General features: G+C 42.1%; 1 protein-coding gene across 6 annotated transcripts in view; it reads right to left on the reverse strand.

Annotated features, from left to right (window-relative positions):
- Window positions 1–1,769: 1,769 nt before the first annotated feature.
- The window catches only part of rbl1 (retinoblastoma-like 1 (p107)), a 101,153-nt gene continuing 77,269 nt past the window's right edge, over window positions 1,770–25,653 (reverse strand). For 5 of the 6 annotated variants that reach the window (XM_087994664.1, XM_087994667.1, XM_087994668.1 and 2 more), the window contains 3 exons: window positions 24,096–24,301; window positions 11,298–11,462; window positions 1,770–6,422 (listed from right to left, as the gene is read on the reverse strand). In XM_087994664.1, coding sequence (XP_087850790.1) covers window positions 6,252–6,422; window positions 11,298–11,462; window positions 24,096–24,301 — 542 coding nt within the window. In that variant the 3' untranslated portion in view covers window positions 1,770–6,251. The remainder of the gene's footprint in view (window positions 6,423–11,297; window positions 11,463–24,095; window positions 24,302–25,653) is intronic. The other variant, XM_087994666.1, reaches the window with a different exon arrangement.

Below are 25,653 nucleotides of genomic sequence, written 5' to 3' on the forward strand. Positions count from 1 at the left end.
GTCTTTTCCCTTGGGCGGAGAAGTTCAAAACTAAGGGGCATACTTTTAAGGCGAGAGGAGAAAGATTTGAAAAGAACATAAGAGGTAACATTTTTACAGAGAGTGATTCCTGTGTGCCATGAACTGCTAATGGAAGTGGTGGATGCAGGTACCGTTACAACATTTAAAAGATATCTCAATAAGTACATGAATAGGAAAGATTTGGAGCGATATGGTCCAAATGCAGACAAGTGAGTAGTTCAGTTTGGGAACATGGTCAGCATGGACAAGTTGAACCGAAGGGTCTGTTTCCATGCTGTATGACTCTATAAGCTTGCTGAGATTGAGCCCATGCAGATATTGATTAGAACCAGAAAAGATCTAGTTTGCTGATCCCAGGTAATTAAGAGCAACTTCTAATCCCTAGTATTGTTTCTATTCCAGGTTTCAGATCTGCATCAGTACCATGACAGTTCCACAATGCTTAGCTTTAGAGTGCAGCAAGTTTTATATACAATGCCAAATTGTGTACAATCTTACCATTTACCAATTTCCTTGAAAAGGATCAGGATAATTTTCAAAATAAACATAACTCTAGTTTACAAGGATATCAGTTTCCAAAGTAATCCTCGAAATCACCCCACTGTATTAGAACACTTGATATCTAATCTTAGCACATTTCTTATGTTATTAAAGCACTTTGGTTTACACAGCACCATCTTGTGGAGAAACCTTACTTTTTTTAAAGTGTATTCCCTCAGTACTTAGATTTCCTAGTGTGGAAACAGGCCCTTCGACCCTCCGAAGAGTAACCCACCCAGTCCCATTTCCCTCTGACTAATGCACCTAACACTATGGGCAATTTAGCATGGCCAATTCACCTGACCTGCACATCTTTGGACTGTGGGAGGAAACTGTAGCACCCGGAGATAGAAAATTTGAAGAATGTACTTGAATAAAGCACTTTCCATTCCTCAGTCAATGAATTATCAGGATTCACTCAGTACACGGTGGACAAAGCAAGCAACTTTTGCACAATCATCTCATAAACAGCTAATTTATTTATTAAGAGCCATTTGTTGAGGATCCATTAATATCTAGAACAGTCACCTCTCCTTTGAATGGCACTGTATGATCTGCAATATCTCTCTGTATGTGGGTCCTTGTGTGCAAAATGCCAATTCCATTTACAAAACAAGGCTACATTTCTTTGGAGCTGAAAATGTGTTGCTGGAAAAGTGCAGCAGGTCAGGCAGCATCCAAAGAGCAGGAGAATCGACGTTTCAGGCATGAGCCTTTCTTCAGGATATTAACTGGCTGTAAAATACAGTAATGACAAAAGGAAATAAACATTCCTTCTTTCTTTGTATTTCCTAAAAGTCCTAACAGAAAAGATCAGTCTCCCCCAGGGAGCTTCATTTAGAACTGTGTTTAAATGTGCATTAATTTGACACGAGGTTTTAAATTCCAGAAGTAGCTGTAAATTTCCATGTTATTACTCTATCTCGATGAACTTTCACTCCTGCTTCAGAAAACTGTGGGTTTGTGCTCCACTTCAAGCAAACTCTCAGTTGCCTGCAGGTATTGACAGAAACTGGCCAGGATATGGGAGAGACCTTAGCTCTTCTTCTAAATTGTATCTCTGGATCTTTACATCCACGAGAACTCAAAGGGCCTCAGTGAATCATGACAATGTAACTTACAAGATGGTTAATATTTTAAAATTACTCATAATTAAATGTTAAATAGAATGTTCTTAAAAAAGGAATAGCACAGTCATTACAAACATCCCAGATCAAATATATCCGTGTAATTCAGTTGGCAAGCAAAAACAGAACATTACAGCGCAGTACAGGCCCTTCGGTCTTTGACATTGCACCGACCTGTGGAACCAATCTGAAGCCTGTTTATCCTACACTATTCCATTTTCATCCATATGTTTATCCAATGACCAGTTAAATGCCCTTGAACTTGATGAGTCTACTACTGTTGCAGGCAGTGCGTCTCTATCACTGAGTAAAGAAACTACCTACATCTATCACCCGTCAATTTAAAGCTATATCCCTTTGTGCTTGCCATCACCATTCAAGGAAAAAGGCTCTCGCTGTCCATTTGATCTCTGATTATCTTTTTTGTCTCAATTAAGTTACCTCTCAACCTTCTCTCTAATGAAGTCTCAATTCCCTCAGCCTTTTCTCGTAAGACCTTCCCTCCATAGCAGGCATCATGCTGGTAAATCACCTCTGAACCCTTTCCAAAGCTTCCACATCATCCTTATATTGCGTTGACCAGAACAGTATGCAATACGCCAAGTGCAGCCGCACCATAGTTTTGTACAGCTGCAACATGACCTTGTGGTTCCGAAACTCAGTCCCTCTTTCAAGACTCTAGCATAAACTTATCAACTTGCCAAGCAAGTCTGGAAAACTAGATTGGGGAACTTGAGCTGAATGGAATGATCTTCGAAGGTCACTGGAAATTTCAGTGTAACGTGGTGAGGAGAACTGAACCTGCTGGAGAGCTGAAAGGTGCTTTGGAATTGTTCCTGCAGAGCCACACATCTGCCAGAATTGTGCTGCACTGAAAAAATGTTGTAAAATCCAAGTCAGATTTAATTTGCAATCAAATATATTTTGTTTAGATCTATGTATCAGATCAAACAGTTGAGGGAACTATGCTGATCTTAGTGTGCTTATGGCAGTAAAGTCTTAAAACATGAAATAATGTTCATGGGTTATTTCTGTTGGTCACTAAAAAAAAACACCTCTATGGTTTTGTAACAAGTGTAATGTCTCTTCCAAAAAATACACTACTCAGTGTCACTCACTCAATACTGCAGCATGAATCAAGCTCAGGTCTCTGGAGTGTGCGACTTGAACCATGACTTTCTGATACCACTGTAGGAGTGTTACTCACTGAATCATTGCTGATGGCACGAGGAGAAAGAGTAATTGGTGTATAAAAAGACACCAAACCATGTGAAACATCAGTGCAACAGCCTAACGGAGTCAAATCTAACAGAATATAAAAAGATCCTGAAAATGTTTTATTTTATTAAAACAAAGTCCAAAAAAGGATATACTTAAACTGCAGTGTCACTTCATTATCACAAGATAAAAAGTGCACTTTATAGAAGATAGAAAACTTTAAAGTTATCACAAGATGTTTCAACAAAAAACACTTTCTGCTCATGGTTCAACCACTTCTCCTCACTGGCAGTCCAGCACATCACAACAAGCAGTCAATTCTGGCTGGAGGTGGGGGGGTGCAACTGGGAAAATTCCTCAGCTCATGATGTGTTTGAGGAAGAGGGGAACAGTTCCTCTGGAAGTTATATGTTAGCAACATGAAGCAGAACTGGAAGAATTTGCCTGATAACTGGGGACTTTTACTATTTACCATCCAACTTTCTGGAGATTGAGAGGTAGAGTTTCAATGGGACTGTTCCCAATCTGCTGCAGATGCTGACAGAACAGTGTGCAAAGTGTCATTCATTCTGTTCCACTAGGGTTTCAATCTTTTATGACAAGGAAAACCCTCAGAATTGAGGATGTTGCTAACATGTAACCGGCTTCCTGAATGTTTTCCTCATTGTCCATTTCTGACCTGGAGGTAAAAGTGGTGTAAAAGAACTCATTACTAAACAATGAGCTGTCTCACAAGAATGGAATGTTTAAAGTTGAGTTGCTGAGTAGCGGAGATTTTGCTCCCAGGAGTTGACAGAAGTGGGAACAGCACTTCCCCACCTGTTTCCCCCTCCTCCACATTAAGTCTGGTCTCAGGACACAGCTGGAAGTGGTAAGCTACCTGTTAATGCTCAAAGAAATAAAATAAGCTCCTAAAAACATTTAAAATCCTGGGCGAGAAAAAGAATCAGAATTGATAATTTTCTTAACACACTTTCACGCTTAAAAACTCAAACTATCTCTCAGTTCCATACATAAAACATTGAAAGTAGAATATTAATGTAAGGGATAATCTAAAACTTCAGTTCTATACAAATTTACATGATAATTAACAATTCCCATCCTCTTTTTCACAACAGAAAATGTATGCAGAAAGGAGAGAAAGTGTGTAGATACTACACAATACATTTTAAAGCACTGCAGCTTACTACAATAATGAAGAACACACAGGCGTTGCAAGGAGTGCCCAAAATCTTCAGGGAACCCTCCATGATGGAGCACTGGTTACTGGCAAGAATACCTAAAAAGCTGCAGGGCCCTATAAATATATATAAAATCAGAGTATCTGAGGAAAAATGACAAAACATCAGAATCTTTCAAATGCATGGTGCGAGTTGTTTGGTAGGTTGGCGAGGGAGCAGAGTTAGTAATTTGAAGTTTTATGTTTACCACCATCAGGCATTCCAGGTCCATTATAGCTTTAGCTTAATAAATAATAAAGCTCTCTCTAGTTTGTTCAATATTGCAGCTTCAGTGTGACACTTAATATTTCCCACATGTTGGGGCGTGCAAGAAATAGCATGGCCTTTTTAAAAATCTAGTCCAGCTTCTGTGACAGACTCACTCATCAGATTCTTTAGTACGTCAGAGAGGAAGGTCTGCATATTCCTGGATAAAAGTACCAGGTTAAAAAGAAAACAATGTCTTGTCCACCACACCACTTGGTTTACCGGAGATAATGCTTCATTAGTAAAAGAGTAGAATCACTGGGAGAAAGTGATTGTCACATCTATGAAATGAAAAATGATGTAATTAGTTCATGGTTTCTGCACAACATAAATATCATCCTTGAGATGTGTGGGGGTTCCGGCATGTATGGTTAAGATTTTAAAATATTTACCACTGCATATGCCAAAATCTACAAGGATAGAGATATGCATTTAAAAGTGTAAAGGCAAATAGGAAAATTCGCTATTCTCACTAAGACAGGATAAAATGGGCAACAGCCTAGCCCAAAAACCTGGTAAGGCAAAAGCTTTCTGGAAAAGATCTTCCTTCACAATCTCTCTTCAGGCAGAAACTCAGCAAAAAACAAGTTCATGAAAACTCAAATATCACGACCCAAATAAATTGTAATTTCTATGGCTTATACAGCTTCAGACTGAAGAGGATCCAAAAAATAACAAATTCTCAGTAAAGCTTACAATCTCAAGGTAAACTGGGATGAGTGCTTTACTCCCACCAATCTTAAAATTATCGGTCAGTGTCATGATGGCAATAAGGCTTTTTACAGCCAATGTCACCGACTAGTACAATAGGAAGGAAGTCTCAAACGAGAAACTATCATATTGACGCAAGTAAGGTGCTCTTCTGAGATTGGTGCTGAAGCAAATCTGGACAAAGAGGATAGAGCAAAACCCTGCAGTGGTGTCTCATCTAACCTGGAAGATGGTTCACCTTTCAGCACTAAGATTTCTCCACTTAACAAGCACAAAACTCTCACAAAAGACTCTAGGATTCCACTAATCCACTTTCTAAGGGGCCTTCTGAGCTACACACAGGAGATTACTGTGACTGTGTTCATTGTATGCAAGTAGGCTTCAAGAATCAGTGTCAATCAGTTCCATAAGTGAATTGGAATACTGCAACTGTAAGGGATGCAGCTATAAGGGACAGAGCTTACAGGTACATTCCACTCTACAGGAATTTAAAGCCATCAGGTTTTGGTGAGTTACAGAACTTTGTTGAGAGGCTGCCAAACACGCATTTTATTTGCTTGATGCCCTTCGCATGAAAACTACACAATTAAAAACTGATAGCTCTTTGAAACTTCCTTGTACTTATAACAGCTGGCAATCTAATTCCAAATAAATCACTGAAAACATACCAGCCAAATTCAGCTGCAAATATCCTAAAGGTTTTCTTCCCAACATCTGAACTTATTACTTAGCTGCACTCAAGGTCAAAACATTACCTCAGGCAACTGTGAAAATGGCAGCAAGATGAAATGCTGATATCCTGCTTTTCACTAACAACACTCGCAGCATGCCTAGAGTGTCAGATTTTTGATTACTGATAAGGAGATAAATAATTTCATCCCTTTAGTACCAAGTGATGATGCATATTTGAGTCTGTTCTCAATTAACAGCCTTTTCTGGATAACAGGTATTTTTTCGGGGGGTGGGGGGGGCATGGAAAAACGTTCACAGTGGTCAGTTTGCTGGGCATGTGTCAACCTGACAGTTGAATGTGGAAAGGATTCTAGGTTTTCCACACATAATTATACTCTTTATTCTGATATGTCTGATTCTAGGAATTCTACGTAATAAACCTGAAGCAGAAGCATTATTGTGCATGGCACTGCTTTCAACGGTTTGCCCGCTCGCTGACAACATCCTGTAATCGTTTTAACAAAATGTCATCATTTTCTTGGCAGAGACGTTTTGCTGGAGACTCGCTGTCACTTTCCATGGTGAATGCTCGTTTTCTGCTCAGCCTCTCCCCTTGTTTGATCATGCAGTTGATGTCTCTGAGATTCTGTGAAATTTTCAGAACAAAAATGGAAAATGAATCAGTGATTAAATTACAAATAGAATTTTTATAATTCTGACTTTCAGTGTGCAGATATGTTATCGCTTCCCTCCAGTTTGTTGTCTTATTCCTCCTCCCAAGAGGAAGCTGCAGTTTCACAGGTGAATTGGGCCATATACTAGGTTATTGAATAGTCATTTTCCATGTGATCCAGAGATGAGCAAACCACCACAACTGACTTGTTTTCAATCTACGTCAGCATTCTAATATGCACACAGAGATATACACGCATAAAGCGGTAATGAGAGTAGGAACAGAAAGTGAATTTCCCTTTCTCTGGCTGAAAAATCTGAAGCAAATGCAGAGCCCAAAACTTTCTTTAGTATATATGCCTTGGATTACTAGATTAGATTCTCTACAGTGTGGAAACAGGCCCTATGGCCCAACCAGTCCACCCAGACCCATTTCCCTCTGGCTAATGCACCTAACATTATGGGCAATTTAGCATGGCCAATTCACCTGACCTGCACATCTTTGGACTATGAGAGGAAACCGGAGTACCCGGAGGAAACCCACGCAGACACGGGGAGAATGTGCAAACTCCACACAGCCACCAGAGGCTGGAATTGAACCTGGGACCCTGGTGCTGAGAGACAGCAGTGCTAACCACTGAGCCACCGTGTCACCCCAAGATGATAATGGATGATAAAAGCCATTGGCCATACTTCATTTATTAAAATTTTCCTACAGTTCCCTCATTACAGCATTGGTTTCTTGGACGATACGAAATAACTTGCATTTATGCAATACTACACAAACATTTTAAATAAAACCCAACATTGGGCCAAATAAAGAGACATTGGGATGGGTGAGCTTTAACTAAAGAACTAGGCTTGCCAGAGCGTATGTAAAGTGTTAAGATTGTGATGAGAGGAATTTGCTGGTAATTAATCTCCACTAATTATATAGGACAATTAATATACAGGACAACTTCCATATCTGGAGGCCCGGTTACCGCGGCCTGAACCATTCCAGAACCAGGGCCCAGGGGGTTACTAGGGAGGTAAATTTCCCATTGAAATGATTGGGTTTGCTACATCCACGGTAGGTCTTGGAACATATCCTCCGTGAATACAGCGGTCACCCTGAAAATGTTTTGATTCAATCACCAAAACAATCAATTATTTCCTTTTTGTACTGTTATCCAGTATAAGAGACATCTCACCAGGTTTTCTGAATAAACTCCAAATAATCTGTACATTGTGAAACAAAACTCATCCTTAAAACAAACTGGGAAAATTCAAGGAAATTCAAAACAGCTAAGCTATTATCAGAAACAGAACTTTATCTCCTAGGCAGACACAGCCACAATAAATCAGACAGTTCAAACAGGACAAAGCAAAACACATTTTGTGGCCAATATCTGAAAAATTGATAGAATATGAGTGAGTTTTCACAGTCCACTGGTTTCTTGTTGACAAAACTGCAGCAGGCCAACCTTCCAAACACTTCTGGTTAAACGACAATCAAATTTGATCCATGTCTTTGGATAGTGGTCACTGCACAGCTTCTGAAGGCTTACAAGGTAGTCAAAATATTCATCAGATTTTCAAATACTTCCAACAAGACAGGGAAAAAGAGATTGCAGTTTTTAAACATTTTCTTTCTTAATATTCCCTATGTTTGTGAAACACAAACCAAGTCGAAAAAGGGTTAGGAAGTAAAGTAGACCCTTCAGTCCACCATATCTATGTTGATCAACAAACACCAAGCTACACTAATCCCTTTATCTCCACTTGGTCCTCAGATTACTATGCCCAACACTTCAAATGCACATACAGATGCTTCTTAAATGTTGAGGCCATCTGCCTCCACCATCCTCTGAGGCAAAAACAAAATTCTCATATCTCCTGCAAATCACCTGCTCCTCACCGTAAACATATACCCCCTTCAAGGGGACCATCAGCATAGGGCCCCATATAGCGTCTTCCAAAGACAGGAATTAAGGGTAACAAGCGTCATCTCTTACCTCCCCAAAAGCTTTGTTAATTTTTTTACTTTTATCAGTCATGTGACTTATTGCAATCAGAAGATGAAACACAGCCTACATTAAACTTCTGATATAATTTCCAAGGGTTTACTTCAAACTCTTGATTAATTTCTTTAAAAACATTCAATAGTTCAGCATCCCCCAGTTTCTTATTTTTAAACCTTCATTTCGACATGGGGAGTGTCGCTGGCTAGGCCAGGATTTATTTCCCATCTCTAATGACCCAGAGGGCAGTTAAGAGTCAACCATGTTGCAGTGAGTCTGGAGCCATATGTAGGTCAGGCCAGGATTTCAGTTCCCTTCCCTAAAGGGCATTACTGAACCAGATAGGTTTTTCCCAACTGTTTCACAGTTATCATTAGTTCCTTAATTCCAGATTTTTTTTGACCGAATTCAAATTCTACATTCTGCCATGGCAGGATTTGAACCTTGGTCCCCAGAAAATTGCCTAGGTCTCCAGATTAACAAACCAGCGATAATGTCACTAGGCCAGCAAATTTCCTATAGACCACAAATATGGGGAGAAGGGTTTGCAAAACAAATTCAGAGCTGAAAACATGGCTACTGAGGTTAAAAGTGATTGAAATTGGGCTCAAGGGGTCAGAATGAAAGAAGATATCATGCCCCCAATGATTAAATTTCTCATTGCATCTTGGTGACCACAACTAGAAAAAATTCCCAATATTTGCTCCTAAAGGAGTTTATATATAAAAAAAATTCACAGATGAAAGCATTGCTGGCTAAGTCAGCATTTATTGCCCATTTCTAATTGCCCAGAGGGCAGTTAAGAAACAATCACATTACTGCGGATCTGAAATCACATGGTGGTGGATGATGGGAAATGGTCATCCTGGAGCTCAGTTACCAGTGGTGTGCCAAAAGGATCTGTTTTGAAGCTACTGCTGTTTGTCATTTTTATAAATGACCTGGAGGTGGACGTAGAAGAACGGATTAGTAAATTTGTGGATGATACTATGGTAGGCAGAGTTGTTGGTAGTGCTGAAGGGTGTTGTGGGTTACAGAGGGACATGGATAAGATGCAGAGCTGAGCTGAGAAGTGGCAAATGGACTTTAATACGGATAAGTGTGAAGTAGTTCACTTTGGAAGAAGTAGCAGGAATGCAGAGTGCTGGGCTAATGGTAAAATTCTTGGCAGTGTAGATGAACAAAAAGATCTTGGTGTTCAGGTGCATAAATCCCTGAAAGTTGCCACCCAGGTTGATAGGGTTATTAATAAGGCATATGGTGTGCTGGCATTTAGTGGTAGGGGGATTGTGTTGCGGAAACATGAAGTCATGCTTCAGCTGTACAAGACAATCGTAAGGCCACACCAGGAGTGTTGTGTGCAGTTCTGGTCACTGCATTATAGGAAGGGCGTGGATGCTTTGTAAAGAATTCAGAGGAGATTTACTAGGATGTTGTCTGGTATGGGAGGAAGGTCTTACGAGGAAAGGCTGAGGCTGTTTGCATTGAAGAGAAGAAGGTTGAGAGGTGACTTAATGGAGATAAATAAGATAATTAGAGGGTTAGACAGGGTGGACAGTGAGATGGTGAAGGCTAACACGAGGGGACATTGCTTTAAATTGAGGAGTGATAGATTTAGGACAGATATCAGGGTAGTTTCTTCACAGAGTAGTGGGGGCATGAAATGGCCTGCCTGCAACAGTAGTAAACTCGCCGACGTTAAGGGCATTTAAATGGGCATTGGACATACATATGGATAATAATGGAATGGTGTAAATCAGATGGGCATCCGATTAATTTCACAGGTCGGCGCAACATTGAGGGCTGAAGGGCTTGTTCTGTGCTCTAATATTCTATGCAGGCCAGACCAGGTAATGATGACAGTTTCCTTCCCTAAACCAGATGGGTTTTTCCAACAATTGACAATTACTTTTACTGAATGCCATGGCAGGATTCAAACATGGGTCCCCAGAACATTACTTCTGTCTCTGGATTAATAGTCCAGTGATAAAGCCACTATACCATCGCCTCTCCAATGTTTATATAGGCTGATCGCCATTTAGACTTACGTTTGGCTACATATTTTAATATCCTATTAGCTCCATTGATTGTTGTTATTTGTTACTTGAGCACAGAGAACAGAGTTTACAGACCTAAGCTCTTTACAACTTTGTCTGTAAATAGTCAACACCCTTTATGAAGTACAGAGGAGCCTCGATTATCTGGCACTCAATTATGTGAATTTTGGATTATCCGGACAAGATCACAAGGTTCCGATGCTTGGCTAAACTGTTATCTGGCATTCGATTATCCAAATAAAATACTCCCTGTCCATGTTGTTCAGAAAATCTAGGTTCCTTTGTATATGTGGCTTATTTTTCTGTGTGCAACACCACACTCATATCTGCATCAAAATTGATCAGTTATCATTCTGTCACTTATGAAACTGGATGAACCACCATTAGCTTCTTATATTTGAGACAGGAATGGCATATAAATCACTAAAGGTATATGTTATAGACAGCCACACACAGTGGCACAACTGACTGATGCAAATAAAAGATGGGAAAATAACTAAAACGTACATTTCTCAGCATGTCTTCAATCGATGGCTTCAGAAACATCCTTAATAACTTCCATCAATTAATCTAATTCAACATTCTGGACATTTTGACTACTTTTCCACAAGGAAGATTTGTAAAGCGTTACTCTTTAAGCTATAACTGCTTTAAAGGATAAAATGATACTATTTATTAAGTTACTCTTTTGTAAAGACGTTAATCATTGAAATGTTATAAAACTAGCGTTAAACTGCTTAAAAGAACTGAACACAAATATGATCAATAATTTAATAGCAAGTGGCTCACCTTTGATGGGCTTCGGTTAAACCTGTACATCATTGCTGTACGTGGTGTTAGGGAGGTGCCATTCTTGTGAGGAGAAATGTAGACTGCATGTCTCTGTGATATTCGACGTGGTGATACAGGGTGGGATTTAACATTTGGAAAAGGAGATAGTGGCGGTGCTTCCACCTGTCAAGGCAACATTCAAAACTGGATGTAATACTGGAAGACAGTAACCAATCTCTACACAGGCATTTTAAAGACCAGTTAATAACCAATTCTAAACCTGACAATGAGAAAATTACACCTGGAGTCTACGCAACATTATGATACACATGGACAAAAAAATTATACAGATGGAATTCTCGATGGACAGATTTACCATATTAGCAACCAAATCAGCTTTTTCCAAGTACCGCCCTAGTGGATATAAGCAGGTTAAAATGAACACAGCAGATGATAACTTTTCTTTAGCACTGGTATCTCCTTTGGAATTCTTCATGGTAAGAACAATGCAAATAGGTTACCGCTTACACTTAGAGTCATAGAGATGTACAGCACTGAAACAGACCCTTCAGTCCAACCCATCCATGTCGACCAGATATCCCAACCCAATCTAGTCCCACTTGCCAGCACCCGGCCCTTATCCCGACAAACCCTTCCAATTCATATACACATCCAAATGCCTTTTAAATGGTGCAATTATACCAGCCTCCACCACTTTCTCTGGCAGCTCATTCCAAACACGTTCCACCCGCTGCGTGAAAAAGTTACCCCTTAGATCTCTTTTGTATCTCACCCCTCTCACCCTAAACCTATGTCCTCTAGTTCTGGACTCCCCCACCACAGGGAAATGACCTTGTCTATTGATCCTATCCATGCCCCTCATGATTTTATAAACCTCTATAAGGTCACCCCTCAGCCTCTGACACTCCAGGGAAAACAGCTCCAGCCTACTAAACCTCTCCTTATAAATCAAATCCTCCAAGCCTTGCAACATCCTTGTAAATCTTTTCTGAACCCTTTCAAGTTTCACAACATCTTTCCGATAGGAAGGAGACCAGACTGCATGCAATATTCCAGAAGTGGACTAACCAATGTCCTGTACAGCCGCAACATGACCTCCCAACTCCTGTACTCAATGCTCTGACCAATAAAGGAAAGCATACCAAATGCTTTCTTCACTATCCTATCTACCTGTGACTCCTCTTTCAAGGAGCTATGAACCTACACTCCAAGATCTCTTTGTTCAGCAACACTCCCTAGGACCTTACTGTTAAGTGTATAAGTCCTGCTTCGATTTGCTTTCTCTAAATGCAGCACTTTGCATTTATCTAAATTAAACTCCATCTGTCACTTCTCAGCCCATTGGCCCATCTGATCAAGATCCCACTGTAATCTGAGGTAACCTTCCTCACTGTCCACTACACCTCCAATTTTAGTGTCATCTGCAAAATTACTAACCATACCTCTTATGCTCACATCCAAATCATTTATGTAAATAATGAAAAGTAGTGTACGCAGCACCGATCCTTGTGGCACTCCAATGGTCACAGGCCTCCAGTCTGAAAAACAACCCTCCACCACCACCCTCTGTCTTCTATTTTTGAGCCAGTTCTGTATCCAATTGGCTAGTTCTCCCTGTATTCCATGAGATCTAACCTTGCTAACCAGTGACTGGGAACCTTTTTGAACGCCTTACTGAAGTCCATATAGATCACATCTACCGCTCCGCCCTCATCAATCTTGTTACAACTTCAAAAAACTCGATCACATTTGTGAGACATGATTTCCCACGCACAAAGCCATGTTGACTATCCCATATCAGTCATTACCTTTCCGAATACATGTACATCTTGTCCCGCAGCATTCCCTCCAACAACTTGCCCACCACTGACGTCAGGCTCACTGGTCTATACTGCCCTGGCTTGTGCTTACCATCTTTCTTAACCAGTGGCACCACGTTAGCCAACCTCCAGTCTTCTGGCAGTTCACCTGTGACTATCGATGATATAAACATCTCAGCAAGACGCCCATCAATCCTTCCCTAGCTTCCAGCAGAGTTTAGGGTACACCTGATCAGGTCCTCAGGATTTATCCACCTTTATGCATTTTCAAGGCATCCAGCAATTCCTCCTCTGTAATATGGACATTTTTCAAGATGTCACCATCTATATCTTCTATGTCCTTTTCCAAAGTAAATACTGATGCAAAATACTCGTTTAGTATCACCCCCATTTTGTGCGGCTCAAGACAAAGGCCGCCTTGCTAATCTTTGAGGGGCCCTATTCTCTCCATAGTTACTCTTTTGGCCTTAATGTATTTGTAAAAAATCCTTTGGATTCTCCTTAACTCTATTTACCAAAGCTATCTCATGTCCTCTTTTTGCCCTCCTGATTTCCCTCTTAAGTATACTCCTACTTCCTTTATACTCTAAGGATTCACTGGATCTCTTCTGTCTGTACCTGACACATGCATCGTTCCTTTTCTTAACCAAACCTTCAATTTCTTTTGTCATCCAGCATTCTGTACACCTACCAGCCTTTTCTTTCACCCTAACAGGAATATACTATCTCTGGACCCTCGTTATCTCATTTCTGAAGGCCTCCCATTTTCCAGCCGTCCCTTTACCTGCGAACATCTGCCCCCAATCAGCTTTTGAAAGTTCTTGCTTAATACTGTCAAAATTGGCCTTTCTCCAATTTAGAACTTCAACTTTTAGTTCTGGTCCATCCTTTTCCATCACTACTTTAAAACAAGTAGAATTATGGTCGCTGGCCCCAAAGTGCTCCCCCACTGACACCTCAGTCACCTGCCCTGCCTTACTTCCCAAGAGTAGGTCAAGGTTTGCACCTTCTCTAGTTGGTACATCCATATACCGAATCAGAAAATTTTCTTCTACTCACTTAAATTCCTCTTCATCTAAACCTTTAACACTATGGCAGTCCCAGTCTATGTTTGGAAAGTTAAAATCCCCTACCATAACCACCCAATTATTCTTACAGATAACGGAGATCTCCTTAAAAATTTGTTTCTCAATTTCCCTCTGACTATTAGGGGGTCTATAATACAATCCCAATAAGGTGATCATCCCTTTCTTATTTCTCAGTTTCACCCAAACAACTTCCCTGGATGTATTTCTGGGAATATCCTCCCTCAGAACAGCTGTGATGCTAGCCCTTAACAAAAATGCCACTCCCCCTCCTCTCTTGCCTCCCTTTCTATCCTTCCTGTAACATTTGTATCCTGGAACATTACGCTGCCAGTCCTGCCCATCCCTGAGCCACATTTCTGTAATTATTATGATATCTCAGTCCCATGTTCCTAATCATGCCCTGAGCTCATCTGCCTTCCCTGTTAGCCCCTTGCCATGAAATAAATGTAGTTTAATTTATCAGTCCTCCCTTGTTCTCTGCTTTGTCCCTGCTTGCCCTGACTGTTTGACTCACTTCTTTTCTCAACTGTACCAGTCTCAGATTGATCTTTCCTCATTATCTCCCTGGGTCCCGCTCCCCCACCTTACTAGCTTAAATCCTCCCGAGCAGCTCTTGTAAATCTCCCTGCCAGTATATTAATCCCCTTCCAATTTAGGTGCAATCTGCCCTTCTTGTACAGGTCACTTTTACCCCAAAAGAGATTCCAATGATCCAAAAATGTGAATTCTTCTCTCATACACCAGCTCCTCAGCCATGCACTCATCTGCTCTGTCCTCTTATTCCTGCCCTCACTAGCTCGTAGCACCGGGAGTAATCCAGATATTACTGCTCTCAAGCACCTCCTTTTTAAATCCCTGCCGAACTCTCCATAATCTCTCTTCAGAATCTCAACCTTTTCCCTTCCTATGTTGTTGGTTCCAATGTGTACAATGACCTCTTGCTGGCCCCTCTTCCCCTTGAGTGCATTCTGCACCCTCTCTGAGACATCCTTGATCCTGGCACCAGAGAAGCAACATACCATTCAGATTTTTTACTGCTGGCCACTGAAACGTCTGCCTGTACCTCGGACTAGAGAGTCCCCTAACACAATCGATCTCTTGGAACCTGATGTACCCCTCATTGCATTAGAGCCAGTCTCAATACCAGAAACTTGGCTGTTTGTGCTACGTTCCCCTGAGAATCCATCACCCTCTACATTTTCCAAAACAGCATACTTGTTTGAAATGAGGATAACCACAGAAGACTCCTGCACTAACTACCTACCTCTCTTACCTTTCCTGGAGTTAACCTATTTATGTGACTGTATCTGCGACTCTTCCCCCTTCCTTGAGTTTTTAGATGAGTTGTTGGCCTTAGCAGTTAACACTTGCCTCGTAGTGCCTTACCAAACATGCCAGATGATGAACTCATACTGGCAAGGCTGTAATGGAGCACCAGCAAAGTGAGAAGTCTAGCTTTGGCTATTACTCTGCCATCAATAACCACCTTTCTTAAATAATACCCAGGATATCATAGTCTTTTTCTGATCCTTTTTCCACAGGAAGAAATTGGAAAACTTACTCTCTAATAATCTGTATTTCAAAGGTCAGAGCAAGACTTTAAAGCAAAAAAGGAGTCCGAGACAAAAGACAGTTATGGAGCTAACTGTGATGTATTTCCTTATAGAACTGAGTTAGTAATCAAATTGTCAGCATGTGCATTATGTTGGGAGGTTTTTGATTTCTCTCTGGCTGTAAATGCTCAAGAATAAAGGTGTCAAACACCTTAAAAAATCAATCTAGGTTTTGAAATGTAAATTGCAGTTCAGGCAAAGAGTCTCCAAAACATGGATTAAAAAGTTAGGATGTCAAGGAGCTTATCCATTTAAGTTACTCAAGTGTGTACCCAAATGGAACTTTTCTCATCTAGCACTGATGACTACTTGTGAATTTAATCAACAACTATGGTTCTGCCTGTTCACCGTAACTTGAAGTAAATCACCTCAACAATTAGAACCAAACTCGATGTAATTTATGGTCAGCTCAGTCAGCACTCAGGCAGACTTGATATACAAGTAAATCATGTGGGATAGGAGTTTTCTGATGGCCTATTTCCCAACTCACTATCCAAATAGGTGGAGGGGAACTGATCCATAATGATAGTGATTGCCTGAAGCCACTTAATTCTTTGTGTGGTGTCTGTACCTCTGGCAAGTCCCACCTTAGAAAGTTGCCATAGTCCCAGCAGTGCCAGGCTTCAGCAGTGGCCACAGCCTATCCCTGAAGAAGAGCAAGTACTTAAGCTGAGAGTATTGGTGGGGCCTGAGTGGTGTTAAGTTCGAGAGGCTATGTTGGCCGCAGAGGAGGAAGGTGAGTGCCTCTAATGAATACAGCCATTTCGGCAGAATCATAGAATTTTATAATATGAAAAGAGGCCATTTGGTCCACTGTCCATGCCAACTGCTGAAAGAGTCACCCAGCTCATCCCATTCGCCAGCCCTATTTCCGTAGTCCGCTAAATTCACTTTCAAATATATATCCAGCTCTCTTCTGAAACCTCCTATGGAATCTGCCTCCACCACTCACCCAGGCAGCGTATTCCGAATTCGAACAACTCGGAGTAAAGACGTTGTTCCTCATCTCACTCCTACATTGAAATTGTGACCTTAGTTACTGACATACCAATTAACAGAAACAGAATATCCTGCTTTACCCAGTCAAAATTGTTCATAATTTTGAACACTTCAATTAGGTCACCTCTTAGTCTTCTCTGCTCCAAGGAGAATAAGAGACAAAAATCTGCACATGCTGGAATTTTCCACCATCATCCAGCCAGCCCTCCACCGCACCTCCTCCATTCCCCGCTCTACTGCTCTAAACTGTGCCCCCCCCAACCAAACGCAATAAAGACAGTGTCATCCTTATTCTCAGCTACCATCCCACCAGTCTCCACATCCAACGTAACATCCTTCAACACTTCCGCCAACTCCAATTAGACCTTACCACTAAAAACATCTTCTCCTCCCCACCCCTCTCTGCCTTCCACAAAGACGACTCCTTTTGCCAACCTTTGGTTTGTACCACTGCCCCCGACCAACACCCCTGAACCCCCAGGTACCTTTCCCTGCAATCGGAAAAGATGCAAAACCTGTTGGCACATCACTCCCCTCACCTCCATCTAATGCCAAACAGTCCTTCCAGGTGAGACAGAGATTCACCTGCCTCCCCTCCAACCTGGTTTACTGTATCCGGTGCTCCTGAAATGGTCTTCTCTACAGCGACGAGACCAAACATAAACCCAGGGCACATTTCGCTAAGCATCTCAGCCGGGCCCGCACGGGTTGAACTGACCTCCCAGTCACTGCCCATTTTAATTCTCCTTCCCCACTCCCTTCCTGACATGACCATCCTTGGCCTCCTCCATTGCCACGGTGAATCAGACCGCAAAGTGGAGGAACAACACTCATCTTCCGCCTGGGCAGCCTACAGCCCAGAGAACTTAACACTGAGTTCTCAGATTTCAAATAACCTCCCTTCCCATCCCCAGATTACCTTTCTAGCCCTTCCCCCTCCCTTCCATTCCTCTGATCGACCCTTCCTTCCAGCTGCCAACCAGATTCATTCCTCCCATCAACCAACCAGATTGTACCCTCTACCTATGTTCACCTATGCTACCTCATCACTCTGACACTCTCCTCACCCAAAACCCTCTCCCAAAACCTGCCTTTATCTGCAGCTTCCCTTACACGGACCCCCAGACCTGAAGAAGGGTGACACCGAAACACTGACTTCTCCACCTCGTGATGCTGCCTGGCTTGCTGTGTTCTTCCAGCCTCAATCTTCTCCTACCCAGGAGAATAAGCCCAATCTCTCTAATTTTTTCTTGTATCTAAAATCCTTCATTCCTGGAATTATTCTACTGAATCTCTTTTGAATGCTCTCTAGGGTTTTAACATCCATCCTGAAATAAGGTGCCTAGACTGAACACATTGATCCAAATGTGGTCTGACCATTGATTTGTAGTGTTGTAGCATCTCTCAGAGTCATAGAACATAGAGAGGTACAGCACAGAATAGGCCCTTTGGCCCACAATGTTGTGCCGAGATTTAATCCGACTGTAAAATATAGTAACTTAACCTACGCACCCCTCAACTCATTGCTATCCATGTACACGTCCAGCAGTCGCTTAAATGTCCCCCATGACTCTGCTTCCACCATCACAGCTGGCAACACATTCCATGCATTCACAACTCTGATGTCTCCTTTATACCTTCCTCCTAATATCTTCAAACTATGACTTCTCCTACCAGTCAATCCTGCCCTGGGGAAAAGTCTCTGGCTATTGACTCTACCTGCTGTGGTTCTGTTCGCCGTGCTGGAAGTTTTTGTTGCAAACGTTTCGTCCCCTGGTTAGGTGACATCCTCAGTGCTTGGGAGCCTCCTGTGAAGCACTTCTGTGGTGTTTCCTCCGGCATTTATAGTGGCCTGTCCCTGCCGCTTCCGGTTGTCAGTTTCAGCTGTCCGCTGTAGTGGCCGGTATATTGGGTCCAGGTCTATGTGTTTGTTGATGGAGTTTGTGGATGAGTGCCAAGCTTCTAGGAGTTCCCTGGCTGTTCTTTGTTTCGCTTGCCCTATAATGGGACAACACTACCATTATAGGGCAAGCGAAACAAAGAACAGCCAGGGAATTCCTAGAAGCATGGCACTCATCCACAAACTCCATCAACAAACACATCGACCTGGACCCAATATACCGGCCACTACAGCGGACAGCTGAAACTGACAACCGGAAGCGGCAAGGACAGGCCACTATAAATGCCGGAGGAAACACCACAGAAGTGCTTCACAGGAGGCTCCCAAGCACTGAGGATGTCACCTAGACAGGGGACGAAACATTTGCAACAAAAACTTCCAGCTCGGCGAACAGAACCACAGCAACGAGCACCCGAGCTACAAATCTTCTCACAAACATTGACTCTATCTATTCCTCTCATTATTTTGTACACCTCTATCAGGTTTCCTCTCTCCCTCCTCTCTCCAGAGAGAAAAGTCTGAGCTTATTCTACCTTTCTTCGTCAGGCAAGACCTCCAGTCCAGGCAACATCCTGATAAACCTTCTTTGCACCCTCTCCAAAGCCTCTGTATCTTTCCTATAGTAGGTTGACCAGAACTGGACACAATATTCCAAGCGTGGTCTCACCAGGGACTTGTAGAGCTGCAGCAAAACCTTGCGACTCTTAAACACGATTCCCCTGTTAATGAAAGCCAAAACACCATATGCTTTCTTAACAAGCCTATCTACTTGGGTGGCAACATTGAGGGATCTATGTACTTGCACACCCAGATCACTCTGTTCCTACACACTGCCAAGAATCCTGTCTTTAATCCTATATTCAGCATTCGAGTTCGACCTTCCAAAATGCATCACTTCGCATTTATCCAGGTTGAACTCCATCTGCCATTTCTCAGCCCAGCTCTGCATCCTGTCTATGTCGCACTGCGGCCTGCAGTAGCCCTTTATACAATCGACGACACCTCCAACCTTTGTGTCAACTGCAAATCTACTAAACCACCCCTCAACCTCCTCATCCAAGTCATTTATAAAAACTACAAAGAGCAGAAACCCAAGAACAGAGCCCTGCGGGACTCCACTCAACACTGACCTCCAGACAGAATATTTCCCATCTACAACCACTCTCTGCCTTCTGTCAGCCAGCCAACTCTGAATCCAGATCAGCCAGCCAATTCTGAATCCAGATTTAATTACCATTTCCAGAATTACGATTAATATGCTTGAAGAATACTTAATGTTTGTTTTAGCACAGCCTGCCATCCTTTCCTCATATTTCCTCTTAGTCTTCTTTATTCCAGTCATAGCCTCTCTCCTGCATTTGAGGTACTCTTTTTGATTTCTATATCATCAACATCCTTAGTCATCTAGGGTACTCTAGTTTTGGATACCCCATATTAATTTCTCATGACTGTACCTAGATTGAGCATCATTCAATTCTCTTTTGAAAGTATCCCTTTTTTATGCATGTTTTATCTAAACATAGTGCATTTCCAGTCAACTTGCTTCAGTTCAATGTTTAGACCCCTAAAATCTATCTTTTTCCAGGTTTTATTCCTTCACTGATTTTTATCCTTTTCCAATTTAACATTGAACTTTATTATATTATAATGGCTACTGCCCGAATGGTCCCTCACTCTGATGTTCTTCACTTGGCCTTCCTCATTTTCTTAGACCAGATCCCGCATAGCTTCATTCCTGGTAGGAATGGAAATGTACACTGTCCCAAAGTTCTCCTGCACACATTGTAGTAATTTCTCCCCTTTTGTGCTACACATGCTACTTTCTTCTGAGTCCATCCGACTATCGCTGTTGCCCAGAGGGCAGGCTTAGAATTCCTAAACAATAATAACTTCCATTTCTTACCCCTGAAAGGAAAGGCTCATCCAATCAGATCAGAAAGGAGCTCTATTACCACATATGGCGCTCTGCTACCATATAAACAGATATGATCCATGTGTAAGCCTGTTTCCTGTAACACTTACACAAATATACGAAATAAGGTAGGTGAACTTGCAGCGTGGGTTGGTACCTGGGACTTCGATGTTGTGGCTATTACGGAGACATGGCTAGAACAGGGACAGGATTGGCTGTTGCAGGTTCCAGGATTTAAATGTTTTAGTAGGGTCAGAGGTGGGGGTAAAAGAGGGGGAGGTGTGGCATTGCTTGTCAAAGATAGTATTACAGTGGTGGAAAGGACGATGGATGAGGACTTGCCATCTGAGGTAGTTTGGGCTGAGGTTAGGAATAGGAAAGGTGAGGTCACCCTGTTAGGAGTCTTTTACAGGCCTCCTAATAGTCCTAGAATCATTGAAGAAAGGATAGGGAAGGTGATTCAGGAGATGAGTGACAGTAATAGGGTGGTTGTTATGGGGGACTTTAACTTTCCTGATATTGATTGGGAAAGCTATAGCTCAAGTTCGTTAGATGGGTCAGTGTTTGTTCAATGTGTGCAGGAGAGTTTCCTGACACAATATGTAGACAGGCCAACAAGAGGTGAGGCCATACTGGATTTGGTTCTGGGTAACGAACCAGGCCAGGTGTTAGAATTAGAGGTAGGTGAGCACTTTGGGGATAGTGACCATAATTCGGTGATTTTTACTCTCGTGATGGAGAGGGATAAGTGTGTACTACAGGGCAAGAGTTATAGCTGGGGTCAGGGAAATTATGATGCGGTGAGGCATGACTTAGGATGTGTGGCTTGGAAAAGTAGACTCCAAGGCAAGAGTGTAAATGATATGTGGAGCTTGTTCAAGGAGCAACTATTGAGTGTCCTTGATAATTATGTACCTGTCAGGCAGGGAGGAAAGGGTCGTGCGAGGGAGCCGTGGTTTAATAAGGAATTGGAATCCCTTGTTAAATGGAAGAGGGCGGCCTATCTCAAGATGAGACGTGAAGGTTCAATTGGGGCGATTGAGAGTTATAGGGTAGCCAGGAAGGACCTGAAGAGAGAGCTAAGAGCAGCAAGGAGGGGACATGAAAGGTCCTTAGTCGGTAGGATTAGGGAAAACCCTAAGGCTTTCTATAGGTATGTTAGGAATAAAAGAATGACTAGGGTAGGAATAGGTCCAGTCAAGGATAGTAGTGGGAAGTTGCATGTGGAGGCGGAAGAGATTGGGGAGACACTGAATGAATACTTTTCTTCAGTATTTACTCAGGAACAGGGCATTGTCGTCGATGCGAATACTGAGTCACAAATAAGTAGAATGGATGGCTTTGAGGTATGTAGAGAAGAGGTGTTGGAAATCCTGGAAAAGGTGAAAATAGATAAGTCCCCTGGGCCTGATGGCATTTATCCTAGGATTCTCTGGGAAGCAAGGGAGGAGATTGCAGAGCCATTGGCCTTGATTTTTATGTCCTCTTTGTCTACAGGAGTAGTGCCAGAAGACTGGAGGATAGCAAATGTGGTTCCCTTGTTCAAAAAGGGGAGTAGGGATAACCCTAGTAACTACAGGGCGGTGAGTCTCACTTCTGTTGTGGGCAAAGTCTTAGAGAGAATTGTAAGGGATAGGATTTATGCACATCTGGATAGGAATAATGTGATCAAGGATAGTCAGCATGGTTTTGTGAAGGGCAGGTCGTGCCTCACAAACCTTATTGAATTCTTTGAAAAGGTGAAGAAGGAGGTTGATGAGGGGAAAGCGGTAGATGTGGTATATATGGATTTTAGTAAGGTGTTTGATAAGGTTCCCCATGGTAGGCTACTGCAGAAAATACGGAGATATGGCATTGAGGATGAGTTGGAGGTTTGGATTAGGAATTGGCTGGATGGAAGAAGACAGAGGGTAGTAGTTGATGGCAAAGTTTCTTCATGGAGTACCGTCATTAGCGGTGTTCCGCAAGGATCTGTTTTGGGACCATTGCTGTTTGTCATTTTTATAAATGACCTGGAAGAGGGGTTAGAAGGTTGGGTGAGCAAGTTTGCGGATGATACGAAAGTCGGAGGAGTTGTTGACAGTGAGGAAGGATGTGGCAGGTTACAGCAGGATATAGAGAAGCTGCAGAGCTGGGCAGAAAGGTGGCAAATGGAATTCAATGTAGCTAAGTGTGAGGTGATTCACTTTGGGAAGAATAACAAAAAGATGGGGTACTGGGCTAATGGTCGGATACTTGGTAGTGTGGATGAGCAGAGGGATCTTGGTGTCCATGTACACAGATCTCTGAAAGTTGCCACCCAGGTAAATAGTGCGGTGAGGAAGGCATATGGCGTACTGGCTTTTATTGGTAGAGGAATTGAGTTCCGGAGTCCTGAGGTCATGATGCAGTTGTATAAGACTCTGGTGCGGCCGCATCTGGAATATTGTGTGCAGTTTTGGTCGCCATACTATAGGAAGGACGTGGAGGCACTGGAACGGGTGCAGAGGAGGTTTACCAGGATGTTGCCTGGTATGGAAGGAAGATCGTATGAGGAAAGACTGAGACACTTGGGGCTGTTTTCATTAGAGAAAAGAAGGTTTAGGGGTGACTTGATTGAGGTGTACAAGATGATTAGGGGGTTAGATAGGGTTGACAGTGTGAACCTTTTCCCGCGTATGGAGTCGGGTATTACAAGGGGGCATAGCTTTAAATTAAGGGGGGGTAGATATAGGACTGAAGTTAGGGGTAGGTTCTTCACTCAGCGAGTCGTAAGTTCATGGAATGCCCTGCCAGTAGCAGTGGTGGACTCTCCCTCTTTATGGGCATTTAAGCGGGCATTGGATAGGTATATGGAGGATAGTGGGTTAGTATAGGTTAGGTGGGCTTGGATCGGCGCAACATCGAGGGCCAAAGGGCCTGTACTGCGCTGTATTCTTCTATGTTCTATGTTCTAAATGCCCAAACTATTTAACCTGACAAAGCATCACTATCATACCTTGGAAAACAATGGAACAGCTGAAACAATACTTTTTTCCCTGTCAAGAAGATAACAACTCCTTCTTGATCCACAAGCTATAGGGACCAGATGTACTTCAGTAATTTATTCCCATTCCCAGTACTAATGGATGAACCTTCAAGTGTACAAAGACACAAGCCTAAACCTATCCCTATCCAAATTGACACATTTGCTGGACATAGTCCTATCCTGTTTCTCTTTCCTGAACCCAAGCTTAACTGTAAAATCCATAAAATCAAATTTCAGATATACATCAACTGAAGCATGATCTGACTTCTTGAGCAGACTTCAAAGATACAAACTGCAACTTGTGAAATACAGTTTTGCAGCATGTAATCTCCAAACACCAGTTATACAACAATGCAAGAATCTAATCAAATTGGAGTGGAATTTGTCTTATGAAAACATTTTGTACGTTTACTTTAGAAATGGTGATCAACAACAATCTCACTCATGTTTACTTACCCCACATTCCAGTTTTACACTGGAGTACTTCAGTGCAAATTCTTTAATCCTGTTCACATAGACTGTATTATAGAACTTAATAAGGTCACCCCTCTCCTCCTGAAGAGCTACAGGACACCTGGACACTTTGGCAGGAGACAATGAAGGACTACTTGCTTTGCCAGGATAACGTACAATGCTATTTTCTGGACGATCACCACTTAGCACTAGAAGTGGAACAAAATAAAAAGAAAAATTGTTTTTCTCAGATTTTAATTTCTGCATAACGCTTACTTTTCTTATTTCATTCTCAGTGAAAACAAAAACAATGTACAAGTAGTGTAATTTCAATTTATTTTCTATTTCTCAAGGTAAAAGAAACCCAGTATTGGGGATTATATTGCTTGATCATTTTCAAAGCGCCCGGGTCAGAAGGGTAGTGACTAATAGAGAGAATAACGGACCCTTGCTTCTGCCCTAGCAACGTGCTCTACTTTCACTCCTAAGAATATGCCTTAAAAGATTTCATTTCTCGCATCAATCATTTACTCTACTGGCAAAGTAACTTGCAGCAATGAGGACAGTGAAGACTGGGGAGAGAAAAGATGACAGAGAATCAACATCTCAAAACACCAGACTGAGCTGCGGTGCCTGACCATTATACATGTACAACTGAAATCTCCATTTTATCACAACAACCTAAATCAAGTACCATTAATGTATGATAACAATTTTCACAACATAACAATTAGGAGGTGGAGTGGGCCATTCAGTCCCACAAGCTTGCTCCACCATTCAATAAGATCATGGTTGATATCTTTACTCCATATGCCCACCAATAAAATGGAGGGGCAGAAATAGGCTGCTCCATTTTGGTCTGTTATTCAATGAGATCATGGCTGATATAATATGTACACCCTTAATAACTTTCCACCCCCATTTTAATTAACAGTCTATGAACTGAAAAATCCATAAACCAGGAGCCCCCGTCAGACCTATAGTCTCACTACCCGGAACACCAACTTACAGACTGGCCAAAGAACTACACGCAAGACTTAAGTACCTAGTAGAAGAGTCACAGCACTCCATCCACTCTACCCAGGAATTCCTAAAAACACCAAAATAGAGGAAGACGAAGCAATGATTTCATTCGACGTAACAGCACTGTTCACCTCCATCAACATCGACCTAGCGAAGGAAACACTCGCCACATTTTTAGAAGAGACCATCACACACACACCAACCACCATCAATCACATTACCAACGAAAACATCATGAAGCTAGTGGACCTGTGCCTCACCACCCACTTCACTTTCAACAACATAGTCTACAAACAACGGCACACCATGGGATCTCCGCTATCAGGATTCATAGCAGAAGCGGTAATGCAAAGGCTAGAACAAAGCCCTACCAATCATCAAACCAAAAATCTAGGTTCGCTACGTAGATGACACATTTGTCATCACAAAACGAAACAAGATAGAAGAGACATTAACATCATCAACAACATCCTCACAGGCATAAAGTTCACCAAGGTGGAAGAAACTGACAACAAACTCGCATTTCTGGACGTCACAG

The sequence above is a fragment of the Chiloscyllium plagiosum genome, unplaced genomic scaffold (assembly GCF_037043375.1).
Source record: "Chiloscyllium plagiosum isolate Xiang-an unplaced genomic scaffold, Cpla_swu_hap1 HiC_scaffold_15, whole genome shotgun sequence".
Taxonomy (NCBI): Eukaryota; Metazoa; Chordata; class Chondrichthyes; order Orectolobiformes; family Hemiscylliidae; genus Chiloscyllium; species Chiloscyllium plagiosum.